Source organism: Molothrus aeneus, chromosome 16, assembly GCF_037042795.1.
Source record: "Molothrus aeneus isolate 106 chromosome 16, BPBGC_Maene_1.0, whole genome shotgun sequence".
In the NCBI taxonomy this organism is placed as follows: domain Eukaryota; kingdom Metazoa; phylum Chordata; class Aves; order Passeriformes; family Icteridae; genus Molothrus; species Molothrus aeneus.
Genome location: NC_089661.1, coordinates 11,403,855 through 11,419,643, shown reverse-complemented (window position 1 = coordinate 11,419,643; position 15,789 = coordinate 11,403,855). Strand labels below are relative to the sequence as shown.

Sequence of the window (15,789 nt, the reverse complement as noted above, 5' to 3'; positions counted from 1 at the left end):
TGAGTGGTGATAACTAAGAGTGGTCAGAGCCATGCTAAATCATCCAGGGTTTATCCCTGAGACATCCACGAGATGGTGGTCCTCGAGGACCACCAGGAGGGATGGGCTGGCTGCATCCTGGACGGGGGTTTCGCCCTCTGTGGTGACAACCCTGCGCATGGAGCTCACCAGAACTGAGGTATTTCCCCCTGTTTTTACAACAACATGGGCTTTGACAGATCACATAGAGCAGGAGGGGAGCAACTGTGTCACCTGAAATTCTGTTTCTGGATGAATTGCCCTGTTCACAACAGGTTACTTTTCGTTTTCATTCCCTGGGGAAAGTACCTCTGCTCCAAAGGTCTGTTTTCATTTGCTGCTGAACTTTAGACAGCGGTGGCCTTCAATAGTAAACAAGGAGGAGCTCTCTAGTCCCTCGAAAAGTGGGAAAGCCTGGGCAGTACACACACTTGTTAAGCAAGTGGAGTGCATGGACCTCTGGTGAAAACTTGGATGGAGAAAGGTTCTGGGATGTGTGAGGTTTTGTGAGTCTGGCCCAAAACACACCCAGCATCACGATTCCCTGAAGCCACCGAGCAGAGATAAAGTACTCTCACTCTATAAGGGGCCACAGAAGTTTAGTCACCTGAACAGAGGTTTAGAACACCTAAACAGAGGTGTTCATTCTTTGGGTTTTGACATCCTGCGTGCATCAACTGTGGAAAAACCTAAAAAACCCGCTGCTCTCCCATACTCTAGACACAAATATTAAAAATAAAATTAAAAACAGCACCCAACGCGGAAGAGCGAGCTGAGGAGGGGCGTGTGGGGATGCGCTGCTACTAGAGAGGCGCGGTAGGAGCCGGCCGAGCGGCTCGTCGGGTGTTTACGGCGGGGCCGGCGGAGCCGCAGCGCCGGGAGCGCTGCCCGTGCCCTGCCCGCTGCCCGTGCCCTGCCCGCTGCCCGTGCCCGCTGCCCGCAGCCACAATGTCAAGAGGACACACGTGTATGTAAGCGCCGGCACGGCCGGAGCGGGGCCCGCAGGCGGGCAGGGGCTGCCGGGGCGCGCCGCTGCCCGGGGACGCTCCGGCTGTGCCCCCCTTCGGCCGTGTGTCCCCCCTGTCCGTGTGTCCCCCCGGCTGTGTGTCCCCCGGCCGGCCGGGCACTGTCCCCGGTGCGTGTGGCCGTGGCGGACAGAGGGCCCCGGGGTTCGGGAGCCGGCCGTGCCTGGGGAAGCGGCGGGCGGGTCCATAAAGCGGAGGCGCTGCCGCTCGGGGAGGTTCGCGGCCGGGTCGAGCCGTGGTGGTGGCCCGAGCTGGGAGAGGGCTGGGGACTAAATGTGTTGGTGGGGGATGGAGCCGTTTTCTGAGCCTGTGCAGGGAGGAGGGTGAGGGGAGCAGGGTCTGAATGAGAGTGAGGAGATGGAGGGAAGAAAGTTGTGTATCTTTTTTAAGGTGCTGAGATTGCTGCCTGCAAACTTAGCACGGGGGTCTCCTTTGCATAGAGTACGGGAGTTGTTTGCCTGAGAGGTTGTCAGGATCAGCATTTATCAGTGGAAAGCAAGGACTAATGGCATATTCCCAGCCATCCCTTGCTCAGCCCTCCTTAGGTCTAAAACCTCTGAGTCAGGGCTTTGGACGGTGATGACAGAGGATGCTCTGAGCAGAGGAATGCTCAGAGCAGAGAATGCTCCTCACCTCGGAGCTGCAGCTCTCAGCATCACAGCTCCGTTCCCACAGGAAGAACAAGCTCGGTTTTGCTTGCACCTTCCAGAAACACTGCAGCCCATTAATTCAGACCTGGGAGAAACTCCTTGAGGGGCCACTCTGCCACCTCCCAAAAGCAAATGGTGCTTTGGCCTCTTCACAGAGAGCAGCAGGCACACTTTGACCCTTGGGACTGGTGGACAGTTGGGTGTCAGTGTCTCCCCACACTTAGCAGGCTCAGTTCCACCTGACCTTGGTAAAGCCTTCCTTTGCAGAGTTTACCAGGTGCATCTTGGCTGAAGGTGCAGATGTGATGCTGCAGGGTGCTGAGGGAGCAGGCTCTGCCCAAACCACAGGCATCAGGAGAGGAGGAAGCTGTCCTTGAGGCCTGGGCAAGCTCTCCCCCTCAGTCTCCTTCACCCCTTCCATCCAGCAGCAGGACAATGAAGTCGTACCAGAGGCTGACAGCAGCACAGCCAGCAGCATGCCGGGTGGAAGAGGAGGGGGCTGCCCCGGTGCCCTCTGGCCATGGGAAGCTGGCCCCGTGGTGGGTGGGCAGTGGGCTGCTGGTGGCCGCTGTTCTGCTGAGCACCATCACTGTCTGGGTGCTGCGGCAAGTGTCGGGGGGCTGGCTGGGACCCACAGCACCCCCAAAATGTCTCGTGGTCCCTGAGAGCCATCGCTTTGACTGCTACCCGGAGCGGCGCGTGGTGGTGACCCAGGAGCTCTGCGAAAGCCGAGGCTGCTGCTTCATCCAGGGTCCCCCGCTGGCAGAGGGCAAGCAGGGGGTGCCCTGGTGCTTCTATCCCCCTGACTTCCCCAGCTACACCCTGGAGAGCCTCAACCAGACAGCGCTGGGCATGGTGGGGCTGCTGGTGCGGAGGGAGAAGGCCTATTACCCCCGGGACATCCAGAAGCTGAGGCTGGATGTGGAGTTTGAGACGGACACACGGCTGCACATCAAGGTGAGCTTCCTGCTGGCTGCCCTCAAGAGCCTGTGACCGTGCTCCTGACCCTTGCACCTGCCATCCTGTAGGTAACCACCCCTTGTTTTGGATCAAGTCTGGAATCTGCTGTGCTCCAGGCGTGGCTGTGTGGGGCCAGTGAGCATCTCTAGCTCTTTGCCCTCTCACTTTGCTGGTCTTTAAAGCCCTTTTTCTCCCTTTTGCAGATAACAGATGCAGCCAATCCACGCTATGAGGTTCCCCTTGATGTTCCCCGGGTGATGAAGAGAGCAGAAAACCCCATCTACAGTCTGAACTTCTCCTGGGACCCCTTTGGGGTGCTGCTGCAGCGCAAGGCAACAGGGACAGTGCTGTAAGAACCCACCTCATGCTCATACTGTGCCAGTGGATGGAAGCTTTTCCCACCCTAGACAGGCTCCAGCATGCTTCCCAGAGGTTTTTCATTAGGAAATCCCTTGCTGTGAGATCTCCAGCCAATTATTACTCTTTGTCTTACATCTTTTGAGCAATGCTGACATGGGGATGTGGCAGCAGGTGGCTTCCTGGCCCTGGGCTGGCCATGTGCTTGCTCTGGCCATGGCAGGCCTGTGTGGGATCAGCATCTCTCCAAAAACTTCCTAGTGCTCTGATTCCTTCCAAGGTGCTACAGAAGCCAAACATTGTGTAGATCCCAGCACATCACAAATGAATGATCTGGTGGCTCAGGAAAAGTGTCAGAGAACAGTTCTGGCTTTGCCCTCTCCCTGCTTTTGGGTTTCCCTGGCTGTCCAAGCTATAGGGACACACACAGCTCCAGGCTTTTTGTGGAAAAGGCCTGTGGGTGACTTTTCTGTACAGCTTCTGTCACCTCCACGGCTTTGCCCACACTAAGTTGGTGGTAAGCACCACCATCTGAACAATGTCTGGTCAGGCTGTTTTGGGATCCCATCCTTTCCTCCTCTTTCCCATTTGCTGGTGGCTGTGATCCATTCTGTACTTGGGAGCTGCTTATCAGTGACAGCAGGCTGAGAAACCCCATGGCCATATCACCTCGGTGGTTAATAATAACCTGGGTGGAAACTTCTGGTGTCAAAGGGAAGGCTGTGCTGTGCTGGCTTGGGCTGTGCCTTGTGTCCAGCCAGACCTGAATTTGTTCCTGGGCCAGGATGTTGGGGGCTGGATGCAGGGTGGGATGTGCTGCTAGACTTCCCCTTGAGATGCTTTGAGAGGGAAGAGATCAGTTATTGATGGGCAAATGGATCCTAATGAGTCCCAGAACCCTCTTTTGACCCTCTCTCTTTCTTGGTGTCACCCTGGCAGGCTAAACACCACCGTGGCACCCTTGATCTTTGCTGACCAGTTTCTCCAGATATCCACATCACTCCCATCCAAGTTCCTCTATGGGCTGGGGGAGCACCGTGGCAGCCTCCTGCACAGCCTGGACTGGAACACCCTCACACTGTGGGCCCGTGATGTGTCTCCCACGGTACATCTGCCCTCTCCCCGTGGGAGTGCAGGGGCTGAGAGCAGGAGTGCCGCTCTCCTGTGCCTGGGAAAGCATGGCAGGGGTGGGCAGCAGCACTGGGAGAGGCTGATGAGCAGGTATGTGCCAGGGAGGATTTCAGAGAATTGCAAAATGCTCTTGGCACTCCAAGGCCACTGGGTGTTTCCGCTCCACCCTGCTCCTCGTGCAATGTGTTGTGGTGAGGCAGGAGGTTTCCCCCTCACCCAGCCCAGCTCAGTAGCAGCCCCTGAGCTGGAGGAAGAAGCAGCCTCCCATGGTCCTAAGCTCCAAACCTATCCTCATTCCTTGCCTTATGCTCCAGAGGAGTGACAGATGCCTGGTGAGGTGGTGGCAGCATGTAGAACTCAGAATCATTTATTCACCTTCAGTGACATGGGGCTCTCCTGCTTTGCCCTCTTTGCTCTCTTACTGGGCACCTTTCCTTGCAGGAATCATTCAACCTGTATGGTGCTCACCCCTTCTACCTGCTGATGGAGGAGGGTGGAAATGCTCATGGTGTTTTCCTGCTCAACAGCAACGCCATGGGTAGGTGTCCAGGGGACCCCAGGCCAGCTTGTCCATGGTGGAGGACGTGGCAGATTGGGACAGATGGGGGCTGCTGGAGTGGCCAGTTTGGGACCTTGGGGTGAGAGGAAGGCGTAAAAAGGAAAGATGTGGTTTGATGGCTCCGTTATTGAGAGCAGCCATCTGTTTCCTGGCTACGGCGAGGCTCTTTAGCAACTGCCGAGCAGTTTAACCACACACCCAGCTGCCGAGCTGCCATCAGCAAGGCAAGTCCCCTGCATGCAGCTCCATGCCCATTCCCCTGCTCCAGCACTGGGGCACAGCCAGGGGTGCCATCTGTCACCCTCACTCTTCCAGCTGTGCTGCCAGCTGTGGCCACGGGATCTGCCCGTGTGTGCCAGCTGATAACACAGCAGCTCCTGCCGTGCCAGGGGCAGCACCAGGACCACCCGTCCTCCCTGCAGCTGCCTCTTGCTGCCAGCTGGGATGATGCTGCTCACCCCAGGGCTCTGGCAGCTCCAGCTGTGCTCAGCTCTGTGGCTGTGATGCTGCTGAGGAGGAGCTCCTGTGAGATGCAGCCTCCTGAGCTGAGGTGAAAAGGCTGCTCCATGTGAGGAGCCCTTCCCAGGAAAGGCCTGGCTTCCACATGCTTGCTTGTAAAAGCAGCTCTCAATTCACTTAGGAGGGGATTTCAGGGGAGGACATGAAGGAAAGCACTGCACTGAAGTGCTTAGTCTTGGTCCAGAAGCTGGCACAGATTTGAGATTAAAGAGCAGATTTTCAAGATAGCATAAACCCATGATCTCTCTGGGCTGTGATGATTTAAGCTTCCAGACACCCATTTAGCATCTGCTGAGTGCAAGACAGGGATTTCTCTATTCCGCCCTGAGCATTGCCTGTGGTGCTGCCTGGGCCCCATCACAGGGGCTAAGGTCTGGGGGCTGCTCCCCAATTGTCTCTTCTCTTCTCTTCTCTTCTCTTCTCTTCTCTTCTCTTCTCTTCTCTTCTCTTCTCTTCTCTTCTCTTCTCTTCTCTTCTCTTCTCTTCTCTTCTCTTCTCTTCTCTTCTCTTCTCTTCTCTTCTCTTCTCTCTTCTTCTCTCTTCTTCTCTTTCCCTTTTTGCCTTCCCACTCAAAGAGGTGGCTCTGCAGCCTGCTCCAGGACTGACCTGGAGGACCATTGGAGGGGTGCTGGATTTTTACATCTTCCTGGGGCCCGATCCCAACATGGTCATCCAGCAGTACCAGCAGGTGATAGGTAAGTGCCCACACCTCAGCACAGCTCTCTGCAGGCACCTCCTTCATGCCCACATCCCTGTCTCACCCCAGCTTCACCACCATCCCCAACCCTCTCTGCTGGGGAGGGATCAGCATTCCCCAGCCATCCCATTCCCAGCCCTTCCAGCACACTGTGGTCAGTGATCACCTTTTATCCTCCCTCTTCCCTTACCTTCCCATCCTTTTGAGATGCTGCTGTCATCTTGGGAATCTCCATCCATGCTCCCACTGTCCCACTGCAGGTTTCCCAGCCATGCCACCCATCTGGGCTCTTGGCTTCCACCTCTGCCGCTGGGGCTACGGATCCAGCAACGGGACCTGGCAGACTGTGAGAGCCATGAGGAACTACCAGATCCCCCAGGTAAGCCCCAGGCCTGTAGGGCAGGGAGTGCACTCTCCATCACCCATTCCTGAGCCCCATCACCCATTCCAGAGTCTCCATCACCCATTCCTGAGCCTCTTTCCTGCAGGATGGGCAGTGGAATGACATCGATTACATGGATGGGTACCGGGACTTCACCTTGGATTCCCAGAGGTTTTCCTCCCTGCCCTCCCTGGTGGAAGACCTCCACAAACACGGGCAGCGCTACGTTATGATCTTGGTACTCCCCCTCCTCTCCCACTGTGCTGTCTTTGCTGCAGGGATGTCAGACAAGGGCATAATGGATGCTCCTGGTCCCAGCTGGTCGTTTCTGGCTCTGGGGATTTTTGTAGGAAGCCAGTTCCCAGTGCTGGTCAGGCACTGTAAACTGTGGCTGGAAATCCCCCTAATGCAGGGACCTTGGAGACACAGCCAGGTTCTTGTGCTGTGCTCCTGTCCTTCTGTGGGTACAAGGATGGCCCTGACCCCTGTGAGGGAAGGAATGGAGGAACTGTGGGTCAGGCAGTTTAACTTGTGGGTGCTCAGCTCAGGTGCCCTCACATCCCCACAAGTGCTGGGATCTTGTGACCTGGCTGTGATGTCCCTTCTTCCCTCTGCAAGGAGTGGGGGCACGGGTTCTGCTTGCTGGAGGCAGTGGGGACCAGCAGGTCCTTGCAGGGGGAAGTTGGATTTCCTCCTCAATGGACTCTCTGTAGCAGCTCTGTCCGTGACCTGACATTTCTTGCATAAGAGCAAGAGTTCTTGTATTTGTCCCCCCCTCCCCAAAACACTGTAACGGGTCCTGGGGACTTGCAGAAGTGGCATTTTAGAAAACATGCCTGGAAGTGTTGAACACAAGTTTCTCTTCCCCTTGGGGGGAAACAGCCGCTGTGTGTGGGCTCTGGCTGACCCTGCCTGGGTTCTCTTCTGTGAATCACACTGGTCTGGCCAGGGTGAGGGGCCATGGGTTGCCTGGAGTGTCACTAACCCTCTGCTCCATCCCCAGGATCCTGGCATCAGCAGCACCAGCCCTCGTGGCTCCTACTGGCCTTTTGATGAGGGCTTGAGACGGGGCTTGTTCCTCAACACCACCCAAGGGCAGCCGCTCATCGGGCAGGTGAGGAGCTCCAGGGGGAAATCCCAGCCCAGAGGGTTGTGCAATACCAGGGTTGGGATTTCATCACACCGGAGGGAAAGCCAAGTGGCCAAGGGACTTCTCTGGGATAATTGCCAGAGCCTGGCTCAGCCCTTGTCCTCCTCCTGTGTCACCTCCTGGTGTCTTCACCAGCCCAGGGACCAGCCCCTGCTCAGCAGAGGAGCCTGTGGAAGTCATATGAGCTTCACAGAGTCAGCAGTGCTGCCTAAGGCTGATCATCTGATTTCTCTCCCTTCCTGTTTCTGGGGTGAGGGGAGGTTGTCTGTGATGAGCAGTGTGCCTCGAGACCTGCTCTGCAGCTGTTCCCTCCCACTTTGACCCCTCTGGTTGTTTTCTCCCACCTGCTCTCTCTCTTGCTGTCTCCAAGGAGGAAGCTTTTGATGTAGCCTGAAAACACGGGGGGAAATGGCTAAAATTCCTGGAATGGGGCAAAGCACAGAGAAATCTTGGCTTTTCCCTGACATGTTCTTGGTGAGGTGGTATCAGGCCTTGTGCAAGCGAGGGCAGAGCAGCTCCATCAGCTGCCACTGCCCATGGCCTATGGGGGCTCCTCAGCACCTGGTACTCCTGGTACCATGGAGTAGGAGGGATGCTGTGTGTGTGTAGCACCCAGGACTCAAAGCATTGGCTGGGTTTATCTTCTGTCTCATTTCCTGTTTCACCCCCAGCTGAAATTCCTGGCGTGCTGTGGTACCCTGTTCCTCATGGTGGCTCCCCACAAATCACCTGCTTGCTGAACCCATGCATTGGTGGTGTCTCCACAGGTCTGGCCTGGTTTCACTGCCTTTGCAGACTTCTCCAACCCAGACACACACCAGTGGTGGCTGGAGAACCTGCAGCACTTCCATGCCCACGTGCCCTTTGATGGCCTCTGGATCGTAAGTCCCTCCTTGCCCGTGGGTTGCTCCCTGCCAGCAGCTCAGCTCATGCCTGGTGTGTGTCCTGGCAGGGCTATCCCTCAAATGCAGCTTTTATAGGTCTACCACTAATCCCAAAAACACACACCTGAAATTGCAGCACAATTTTCTTTGCTTAGGACATGAATGAGCCATCCAACTTCATGGATGGGTCTGAAGATGGCTGCCCCCCAGGAGAGTTGGACAACCCACCCTACACTCCAGGTGAGGAGGGAGATGAGATACAAGGCTGTGCTCGTAGGTACTGTGTGCTTTGATATGGCTGCCAGCTGAGTGTGGTGAGGAAAACCATTTCTAAGACATTGTGTCTCTTACACCCTGAATGCCTCCATCCCTACCTTCATGTGCCAGTATCCATGTCTAAGCCATGCACACTTGTTAGGGCCATGTCAGGGTGCAGGATGGGGCCATTTGCATGAGCTTTTGGCACTGGTTGGCAGTGACAGCTGGCTGTGGGAGGGCTGACCCAGGGCCAGCAAGTGTGGGGGGTCCATATCCCCTGCACCCCAGCTGGGTCCAACTGGGCTCTCCCTCCTGGCAGCCGTGCTGGGCGATTCCCTTTCTGCAAAGACAGTGTGTGCCTCGGCAAAGCAGAAAGTCTCTGTGCACTACAACCTCCACAACCTCTATGGGCTGATGGAAGCCAAAGCCACAGCAAGGTACCTGGGCATCCCACTTCCTGACAGCCTGGGGGTGGGCTGGGAAAAATCCTTCTCAGAGCTGAGCAGGAAAAGGATGGGGATTTGAGTGTGGTCTGAAGTGGAGAAGCTCTGACTGCTCACAGCTTCTGGGATGGGAATAACCCAGGAGAAGAGGAGAGCTGACACTGCTCTGGGAGGAATGGGTGAATGAGGCTGGTCCTGCTGGAAGCCTTTGCCATACTGCTGGGACTGGCTCTCCCCCCCTCTGCCAGGGGGCTGGAATTTTCCCTCAGCTGTTGTGGGGTGAGGCAAACCCTTGGCAGGCTGCTCTTACCTTCTGCCCCCAGCTTTGCTGTTGTTTTCCAGCGCCTTGATCCAGATCCGGGGGAAGCGCCCCTTCCTCATCTCCCGCTCCACCTTCCCCAGCCAGGGCCGCTACTCCGGGCACTGGCTGGGTGACAACCGGAGCCAGTGGAAGGACATGCGTTACTCAATCCCAGGTGGGTGGCACAGAGCCCCTGCCAGCTCTCTAATGTTTGGAGATGTCTCCAAAACTGTGCCCTGTTAACTGTCCCTGCCCCCAGGGCTGCTGAGCTTCAGCCTCTTTGGCATCCCTCTGGTTGGGGCAGACATCTGCGGCTTCTCGGGCAGCACCTCGGAGGAGCTGTGCACACGCTGGATGCAGCTCGGCGCCTTCTACCCCTTCTCTCGCAACCACAACACCCAGAACGAGAAGGTCCAGGGCAGGGTGCCCAGGGGGAGGCATCCTAGGGCTGGGGTATAGGATGGGGGATGCAGGATATGGGGTGTGGGATGGGGGATGCAGGATATGGGGTGTGGGATGGGGGATGCAGGATATGGGATGTGGAATTGGGGATGCAGGATATGGGGTGTGGAATGCAGGATATGAGATGTGAGTGGGGGATGCAGGAGGTGGGGTCAGGGGTGGGACAGCTGCTGAGTGCCCGTGTCTCCCCCAGGCCCAGGACCCAACAGTGTTCAGCCCCGCAGCCAGGACAGCCATGAAGGACGTGCTGCTGACCCGCTATTCCCTCCTGCCCTTCCTCTACAGCCTTTTCCACCGTGCCCACCTGCAGGGGGACACCGTGGCCCGGCCCTTGTTCTTTGAGTAAGGCCGTCCCCACCGGGAGCTGGGGAGATGCTTGGGCTGAACCAGGGAGACCGAGCGGTGTCTCCATCCCACCACAGGTTCCCTCGGGATGAGGCCACGTGGGAGCTGGACAGGCAGTTCCTGTGGGGCCAGAGCCTGCTGGTAACCCCAGTGCTGGAGCCTGGGGTGGACTCAGTCATAGGTTATGTCCCCCAAGGCACGTGGTATGACTTCTACACGGTGAGGAGCATCACAGCATTTGGCCAGGGGCTGGCTGATCCCTGCTTGACCCTCTTGGGTCAAGCTGTGGGTGGGAAGCCCTGGCTGAGCCCAGTGTGCCCTAATGGGTGAGGGTTGGGGATGGCTGCCCTGCAGACCCATGCCTGAGCCCTGGTCCCTCACACCCATGTCTCTCACTGCCTGCCCAGGGCTCTTCAGTGAACAGCAGTGGGGAGATGTTGAAGATGTCAGCCCCTCTGGAGCACCTCAACCTGCACATCCGGGAAGGTTCCATCCTGCCCACCCAAGTGAGTGCCCACCCATCACCTCCCTGGGTGCTGCCCACAGTGTGTGCGTCCCCCAGCACCTCAACTCCTGGAGCCTGAGGTCATGGCCCTACAGAACCCATGTCTTTGAACCCCAGAAACCAGGAACCACCACAGAGGCCACCCGAGGGAACCCCCTGCGTCTCATTGTGGCCTTGTCCTCACATGCCACTGCCTGGGGTGACCTTTTCTGGGATGATGGCGAGAGCCTGGACACCTTCGAGAAGGGCAACTACTCCTACGTGGTGTTCAATGTCACACAGGTGGAATGTGGTGGGGAGGGCAGGAGCGGAGGGTCCCATGCTACCTGGTGACCTTGAGCTCAAGCTCTCCCCTCCTACAGAACATCTTCACCTCCACCGTCCTCCATGCCAGCACCGAGGCCACCAAGGTCACCATTGGCACACTGAGCATCTTTGGGGTGCAGAAGCCGCCCAGCAAGGTCCTCCTGAATGGCCAGGAGAAGCCCTTTTCCTACCTGGACAACCAGGTGGGAAAAGTTCAGAGTGCCCTTTGCTGGGTGGGGGTGCCCATCCTGAGGGTCTCCACCCCTCCTCCTCCAGGTCACAGAGTGACCAAAGAGGGGGTGAGGACTCTCTGTGGCTCTCCTGCCATGCCAGGGGTTAGGGGAAAGCATTCTCTATTTCCCTCCTGTCAGGGCTGTACCCCAAAATGTCTCCTCTCCCTCCACAGGTTCTCAACGTGAGTGACCTTGGCATGAGCCTCAGCCAGGGCTTCTCCCTGCAGTGGCTGTGAGCAGGGGGCTGTGGGGTCACCCCCAGGACACCCTGCTGGGAGATGGTCCATGCTCCAGCCCCTGAAGCCAGGATGCTGCCATGGAGGGGGCACTGGGCACTGTCACCTGCTGCTGCTCGTCCCCCTCCAGCACAGCTGGGGACAGGGGGCGTGGGATGGGGGCTTGGCTGCTGGGTGCCCCCTGCATGGTCCTGGGTGGGTGGAGGTGTGGGTACCTGCTGTCCCCACTGCAATAAAGGCATGTGGAGAACTTGTCCTGGGAGCATGATGTCGGGACAGAAGGGGTGGCATGGGGGACAGGGGGTGGGCAGACAGTTTCTGCTGTTTTAATCCTTGACCTCGGTTCTCCTGGCTCCATCACCCTGGTGTCAGCTGCTCAATTTTAGCCCCAGTCCAACCCCCCCAAAATTCCTGCCCCACATTCCACCCCTCCAACTTCAACCACTACTTCCAGCTCCCCAGTTTCAGCCCCTGACTACATCCTCCAATCCCACCTCCTTGATTCCCTTCTTTCATCCCAGATCCTCTCATCACAGAATCATTTAAGCTGGAAAAGACCTCCAAGATCAAGTCCAGCCGTGAACTAATCACTTTTCCATACACCATGGCACTGAGTGCCACGTCCAGTCATTTCTTGAACACCTCCAGAGGCGGTGACTCCATCACCACCCTGGGCAGCCCATCCCAACATGTAATCCCCCTTTTTGTGAAGAAATTCCTCCTGGTGTCTGACTTAACACCCCCTGGTGCAGCCTGAGACTATGTCCTCTTGTCCTGCTGCTAGCGGCGTGGGAGAACAGACGGATCGAGCACCAAAGAACACATTTTTATAAGAAGATATTTACATATTCCACACCTCGCAGCCTCTCTGACCTCGGGCTGCCCGCGATCCCCCGGCGCTGCAGTTCCCCCTCCCGCCCGCCAGACGGCGCTGCCCGGCGGGGCGGGCCGGGCCGGGCGGTGCCGCTGCGGCGGCGGTTCCGGTTCCGTGCGGCCGCGGCCGTCGGTCGGTCCCGGCTGCCGATCCCGGTGTCTGTCTGCCCGTCCCGGCTGTCGCACGGTCCGTCGCTGGGCCGGTGCTTGGTGGCGCCATGAACCGGCCGAAGGCGGCGGCCGTGCGGCGGCCCAGCGCCGTGCCCAAGCCCTCCGGTGAGTCCCGCGGGGCCGGGCGGGCGCTGTCCCTCACTGTCCCTCACTGTCGCTGTCCCTCACTGTCTCCGTGTTTCCCCTCGCAGCGCACCCGCCGCCCGGAGACTTCATCGCGCTGGGCTCCAAGGGGCAGAGCGGCGAGGGCAAGGCCGCCGTGACGCTGCTGAAGCCGGCGCCGCCCGGGCTGCCCTCGGAGCGCAAGCGGGACGCGGCCGCCGCCTTGGCGGGCCCGGCGGGGCTGCCCGGGCTCACCAAGCGCCCCAAGCTCTCCTCCACGCCGCCCCTCAGCGCCCTGGGACGCCTGGCAGAGGCGGCCGTGGCGGAGAAAAGAGCCATCTCGCCCTCCATCAAGGAGCCGTCTGTCATCCCCATCGAAGGTGAGGCCTCGCTGCGCTCCTGCCGTCACACGGAAGCCTCGGGGAAACTTCTACTTGCTCTGGAGTCTCATCCCAGGAGTCGTTCTGGAAGACCACAATGCAATTATGTGCTGTCCTCGAGGGTTTCCTTCCCTGGATATGGGGCTGGAGTCAAGGTTTTCTCTTCTGTTGGCATTGGGTTGTGTTCATTCTGTCTGACAGCTGTTTAGTAGCCGTATGTGAAATACTCCTTTGAGGAGATCTCAAAGTCTGGATTGTGGTGTTTTATTCACGTACTTCTTTAGCAAACTCTGGGTCTGGATGTTGCCTTTTAAATTGTCATTCTGTTTCTGATGTTGGATACATTTTCAGAGGAGTGTGCTATCATGGAAAAACAATGAAGGGGCATTGTCAGTTGTGAAACAGAACTTTTAATGGCAATTGAGTAGGGAAAAGCTATTGCAGGGGCTAAAAGTGAGCTGGTCTGTGCTTTGCTGTCCCCTGCAGCACATCAGGGTGGTCGTTTGGCATGAGGGTAAATTCTGATGCCTGTGTGTTGGTGGTTGCAGTCGTCCCCACGGTGCTGCTGGATGAGATTGAGGCAGCAGAGGCAGAAGGCAACGATGACCGTATTGAGGGGGTGCTGTGTGGAGCTGTGAAGCAGCTGAAGATGAACAGAGCCAAACCTGACACCACTCTCTACCTGAGCCTCATGTACCTGGCAAAAATCAAACCCAACATATTTGCCACCGAAGGAGTTATCGAGGTGAGGACTCACAAAGTCACTGACTGATCATTCCTGCCAAACTGTGAGCAGAGTTGCACTTTCTCTGCTCAGGCCAGTGCGTGGTCTGCATGGCTTTGTAAATACCAGAGCTCTGTGGCAAGCTGCTGCAATTTGTATTTCTCTTTCTGCACCTTCTCTGCATGCTTTCTCAATAGATGACTTGTTTATTATTTTATTTTTTGGTGGATGTTATTCCAGGCACTGTGCAGCCTACTCCGAAGAGATGCCTCCATCAATTTCAAAGCCAAAGGGAATAGTCTTGTGTCTGTCTTGGCATGCAACCTTCTCATGGCAGCCTACGAAGAGGATGAGAACTGGCCAGAGATCTTTGTGAAGGTTGGTGAATTGAGGGGATTTCTGCTGACTGAGGCAGTGGTGGGCAGGCTGGTTTGGCAAATGTGGATGTGTTGGAGTAGGAGAGCAGCACAGGATTTATTTCAGCTGTAGGGAAGGGGGTGGTTAGTGTCCTCTTATCCACTGTGGGAATGCAGCTGGAGGAGGCAGAAATTGGAGTCTGGACCCATCCTTGTAAAGAAAACTCTCCATGGGTTTCTGGAACATAGCCTCCATTGCCTTTTGTTGCCTTATTTCTGCTCTTTCCTGAGATATCTTTGAGAGTCTGTATTGATGTTGCAGAGACTCCTTGCTTTCTATTTGATGTGTAGGGATTAAAATAGCTCATTAACTTAAAAAGGCTGAGCTGACCAGCTTCTATATTTTGGTGGTATAACTTGTTGTAAAATCTCTTTTGAGAAGGTGCCCAGTAGAGCTTGAGATGTGGTGGTGTATATTTTTTCTCTTTTATGATAATCTGGTCTGGTTTTCATCCATGCACTGGTTATGTTAGTTTCTATACATTAGAAATTTATAAAAACTCACAAATACTCCTTTGCTTAACCCCATGGAAATGGATTGTGCTCCCTGCTGCAGGTGTACATCGAGGACTCCCTTGGGGAGCGTATCTGGGTGGACAGCCCTCACTGCAAGACATTTGTGGATAACATCCAGACAGCTTTTAACACCAAGATGCCTCCTAAGACCATGCTCTTACATGGAGAAGTTGGACGTAGTGGAGGGGACCTTAGTGCTGGTAAGAAGATGTTTGGGAACCGGGAACAAAGGTTTAGGGAGAGCATGGAGCCTGCAGTGCTTATTGGTTGTGAGAATAGTTTGGTATTAGATGGAGCCACATAGACCAGGCTTTGAGTTCCAGGCATTGCTTTTCTTCTTTTTGGGGCTCTTTCATGTCCAGGGGATGTTTGGGGGTAGTGAAAAATGGGCTTGTATGGGATGCAGTGTGAGAGGCTGTGGTCTGCTGAAAGGGTTCCCTGAAAGAAGCTGAACAAACCAGAGCACAAGTGGTTGATCTCTAGAGAGGAGTTGTGTGCTGTGCCCAGTGATGGATCTGTAGGGAGAGGAGTTCTTTCATGGAGTGTGCTGTGTCCTGGTCTCTCTTAGGGAGTAGCCCACACCCTTCCATGACAGAGGAGGAGGACAGCCAGAGTGAGCTGCTGATTGCAGAGGAGAAAATGAGCCCCGAGCAGGCGGGCCAGCTCATGCCCAGGTACAGTGCCTCTTCCTTTCCTAGCACAGTTGTGTGCAGGTGTGTCTGTAGATGTGTCTGTGCTCACCCACCCTGCAGAGCTGTGGCAGGAAGCTCCTTCTCTGTGCTCCTGTGGCATCTGTTGGGGGGTGTCAATAAAGATAAAACTGGTGCCAAGAGAAAAGAGAGGATTTTCTTGGTTTGCGGGTCATACCACAAACAAGAAAGAGTGCTGATCCCTGGACTGTCTTTTGTGGAAATGAGTAAAATTCAGTTTGTGTGGCCCAGGTATGAAGACCTTGCAGAGAGTGTGGAGGAATATGTGCTAGACATGCTTCGGGACCAGCTGAACCGGCGCCAGCCCATGGACAACGTCTCCAGGAACCTCCTGCGCCTGCTGACAGCAACCTGTGGCTACAAAGAGGTGCGCCAGATGGCTGTGCAGAGGCTGGAGATGTGGCTGCAGAACCCAAAGGTAAGGAGAGGAGCAGCTGGAGCACAGCCCTGGTCTGCAGTCCAGCCAGGAGGGCTGC

At 56.3% G+C, this 15,789-nt stretch overlaps 2 protein-coding genes across 4 annotated transcripts in view; both read left to right on the top strand.

The window, feature by feature from the left end:
* Positions 1 to 885: 885 nt before the first annotated feature.
* Positions 886 to 11,671, top strand: LOC136563253 (lysosomal alpha-glucosidase-like). 3 transcript variants are annotated; one of them, XM_066560496.1, is made up of 20 exons: positions 886 to 985; positions 2,119 to 2,650; positions 2,857 to 3,002; positions 3,950 to 4,115; positions 4,583 to 4,679; positions 5,795 to 5,914; positions 6,177 to 6,295; positions 6,405 to 6,536; positions 7,302 to 7,412; positions 8,216 to 8,329; positions 8,488 to 8,572; positions 8,910 to 9,027; positions 9,376 to 9,509; positions 9,594 to 9,745; positions 9,990 to 10,138; positions 10,219 to 10,360; positions 10,549 to 10,647; positions 10,764 to 10,928; positions 11,009 to 11,155; positions 11,359 to 11,671. In XM_066560496.1, the coding sequence occupies exons 2-20, from the start codon at positions 2,129 to 2,131 to the stop codon at positions 11,419 to 11,421; spliced, it is 2,781 nt and encodes a 926-aa protein (XP_066416593.1). In that variant the 5' UTR covers positions 886 to 985; positions 2,119 to 2,128; the 3' UTR covers positions 11,422 to 11,671. The 3 variants fall into 3 exon arrangements, with proteins under 3 accessions (XP_066416593.1, XP_066416594.1, XP_066416592.1); XM_066560497.1 differs by having other exon boundaries at positions 891 to 985; positions 2,122 to 2,650; XM_066560495.1 differs by having other exon boundaries at positions 922 to 985; positions 1,961 to 2,650.
* Positions 11,672 to 12,512: 841 nt separating this feature from the next.
* The window catches only part of INTS1 (integrator complex subunit 1), a 28,247-nt gene continuing 24,970 nt past the window's right edge, over positions 12,513 to 15,789 (top strand). The window contains exons 1-7 of the mRNA XM_066561147.1: positions 12,513 to 12,570; positions 12,657 to 12,947; positions 13,496 to 13,692; positions 13,912 to 14,049; positions 14,644 to 14,803; positions 15,172 to 15,277; positions 15,545 to 15,731. Of these exons, the coding sequence (XP_066417244.1) occupies positions 12,513 to 12,570; positions 12,657 to 12,947; positions 13,496 to 13,692; positions 13,912 to 14,049; positions 14,644 to 14,803; positions 15,172 to 15,277; positions 15,545 to 15,731 (1,137 nt within the window). The remainder of the gene's footprint in view (positions 12,571 to 12,656; positions 12,948 to 13,495; positions 13,693 to 13,911; positions 14,050 to 14,643; positions 14,804 to 15,171; positions 15,278 to 15,544; positions 15,732 to 15,789) is intronic.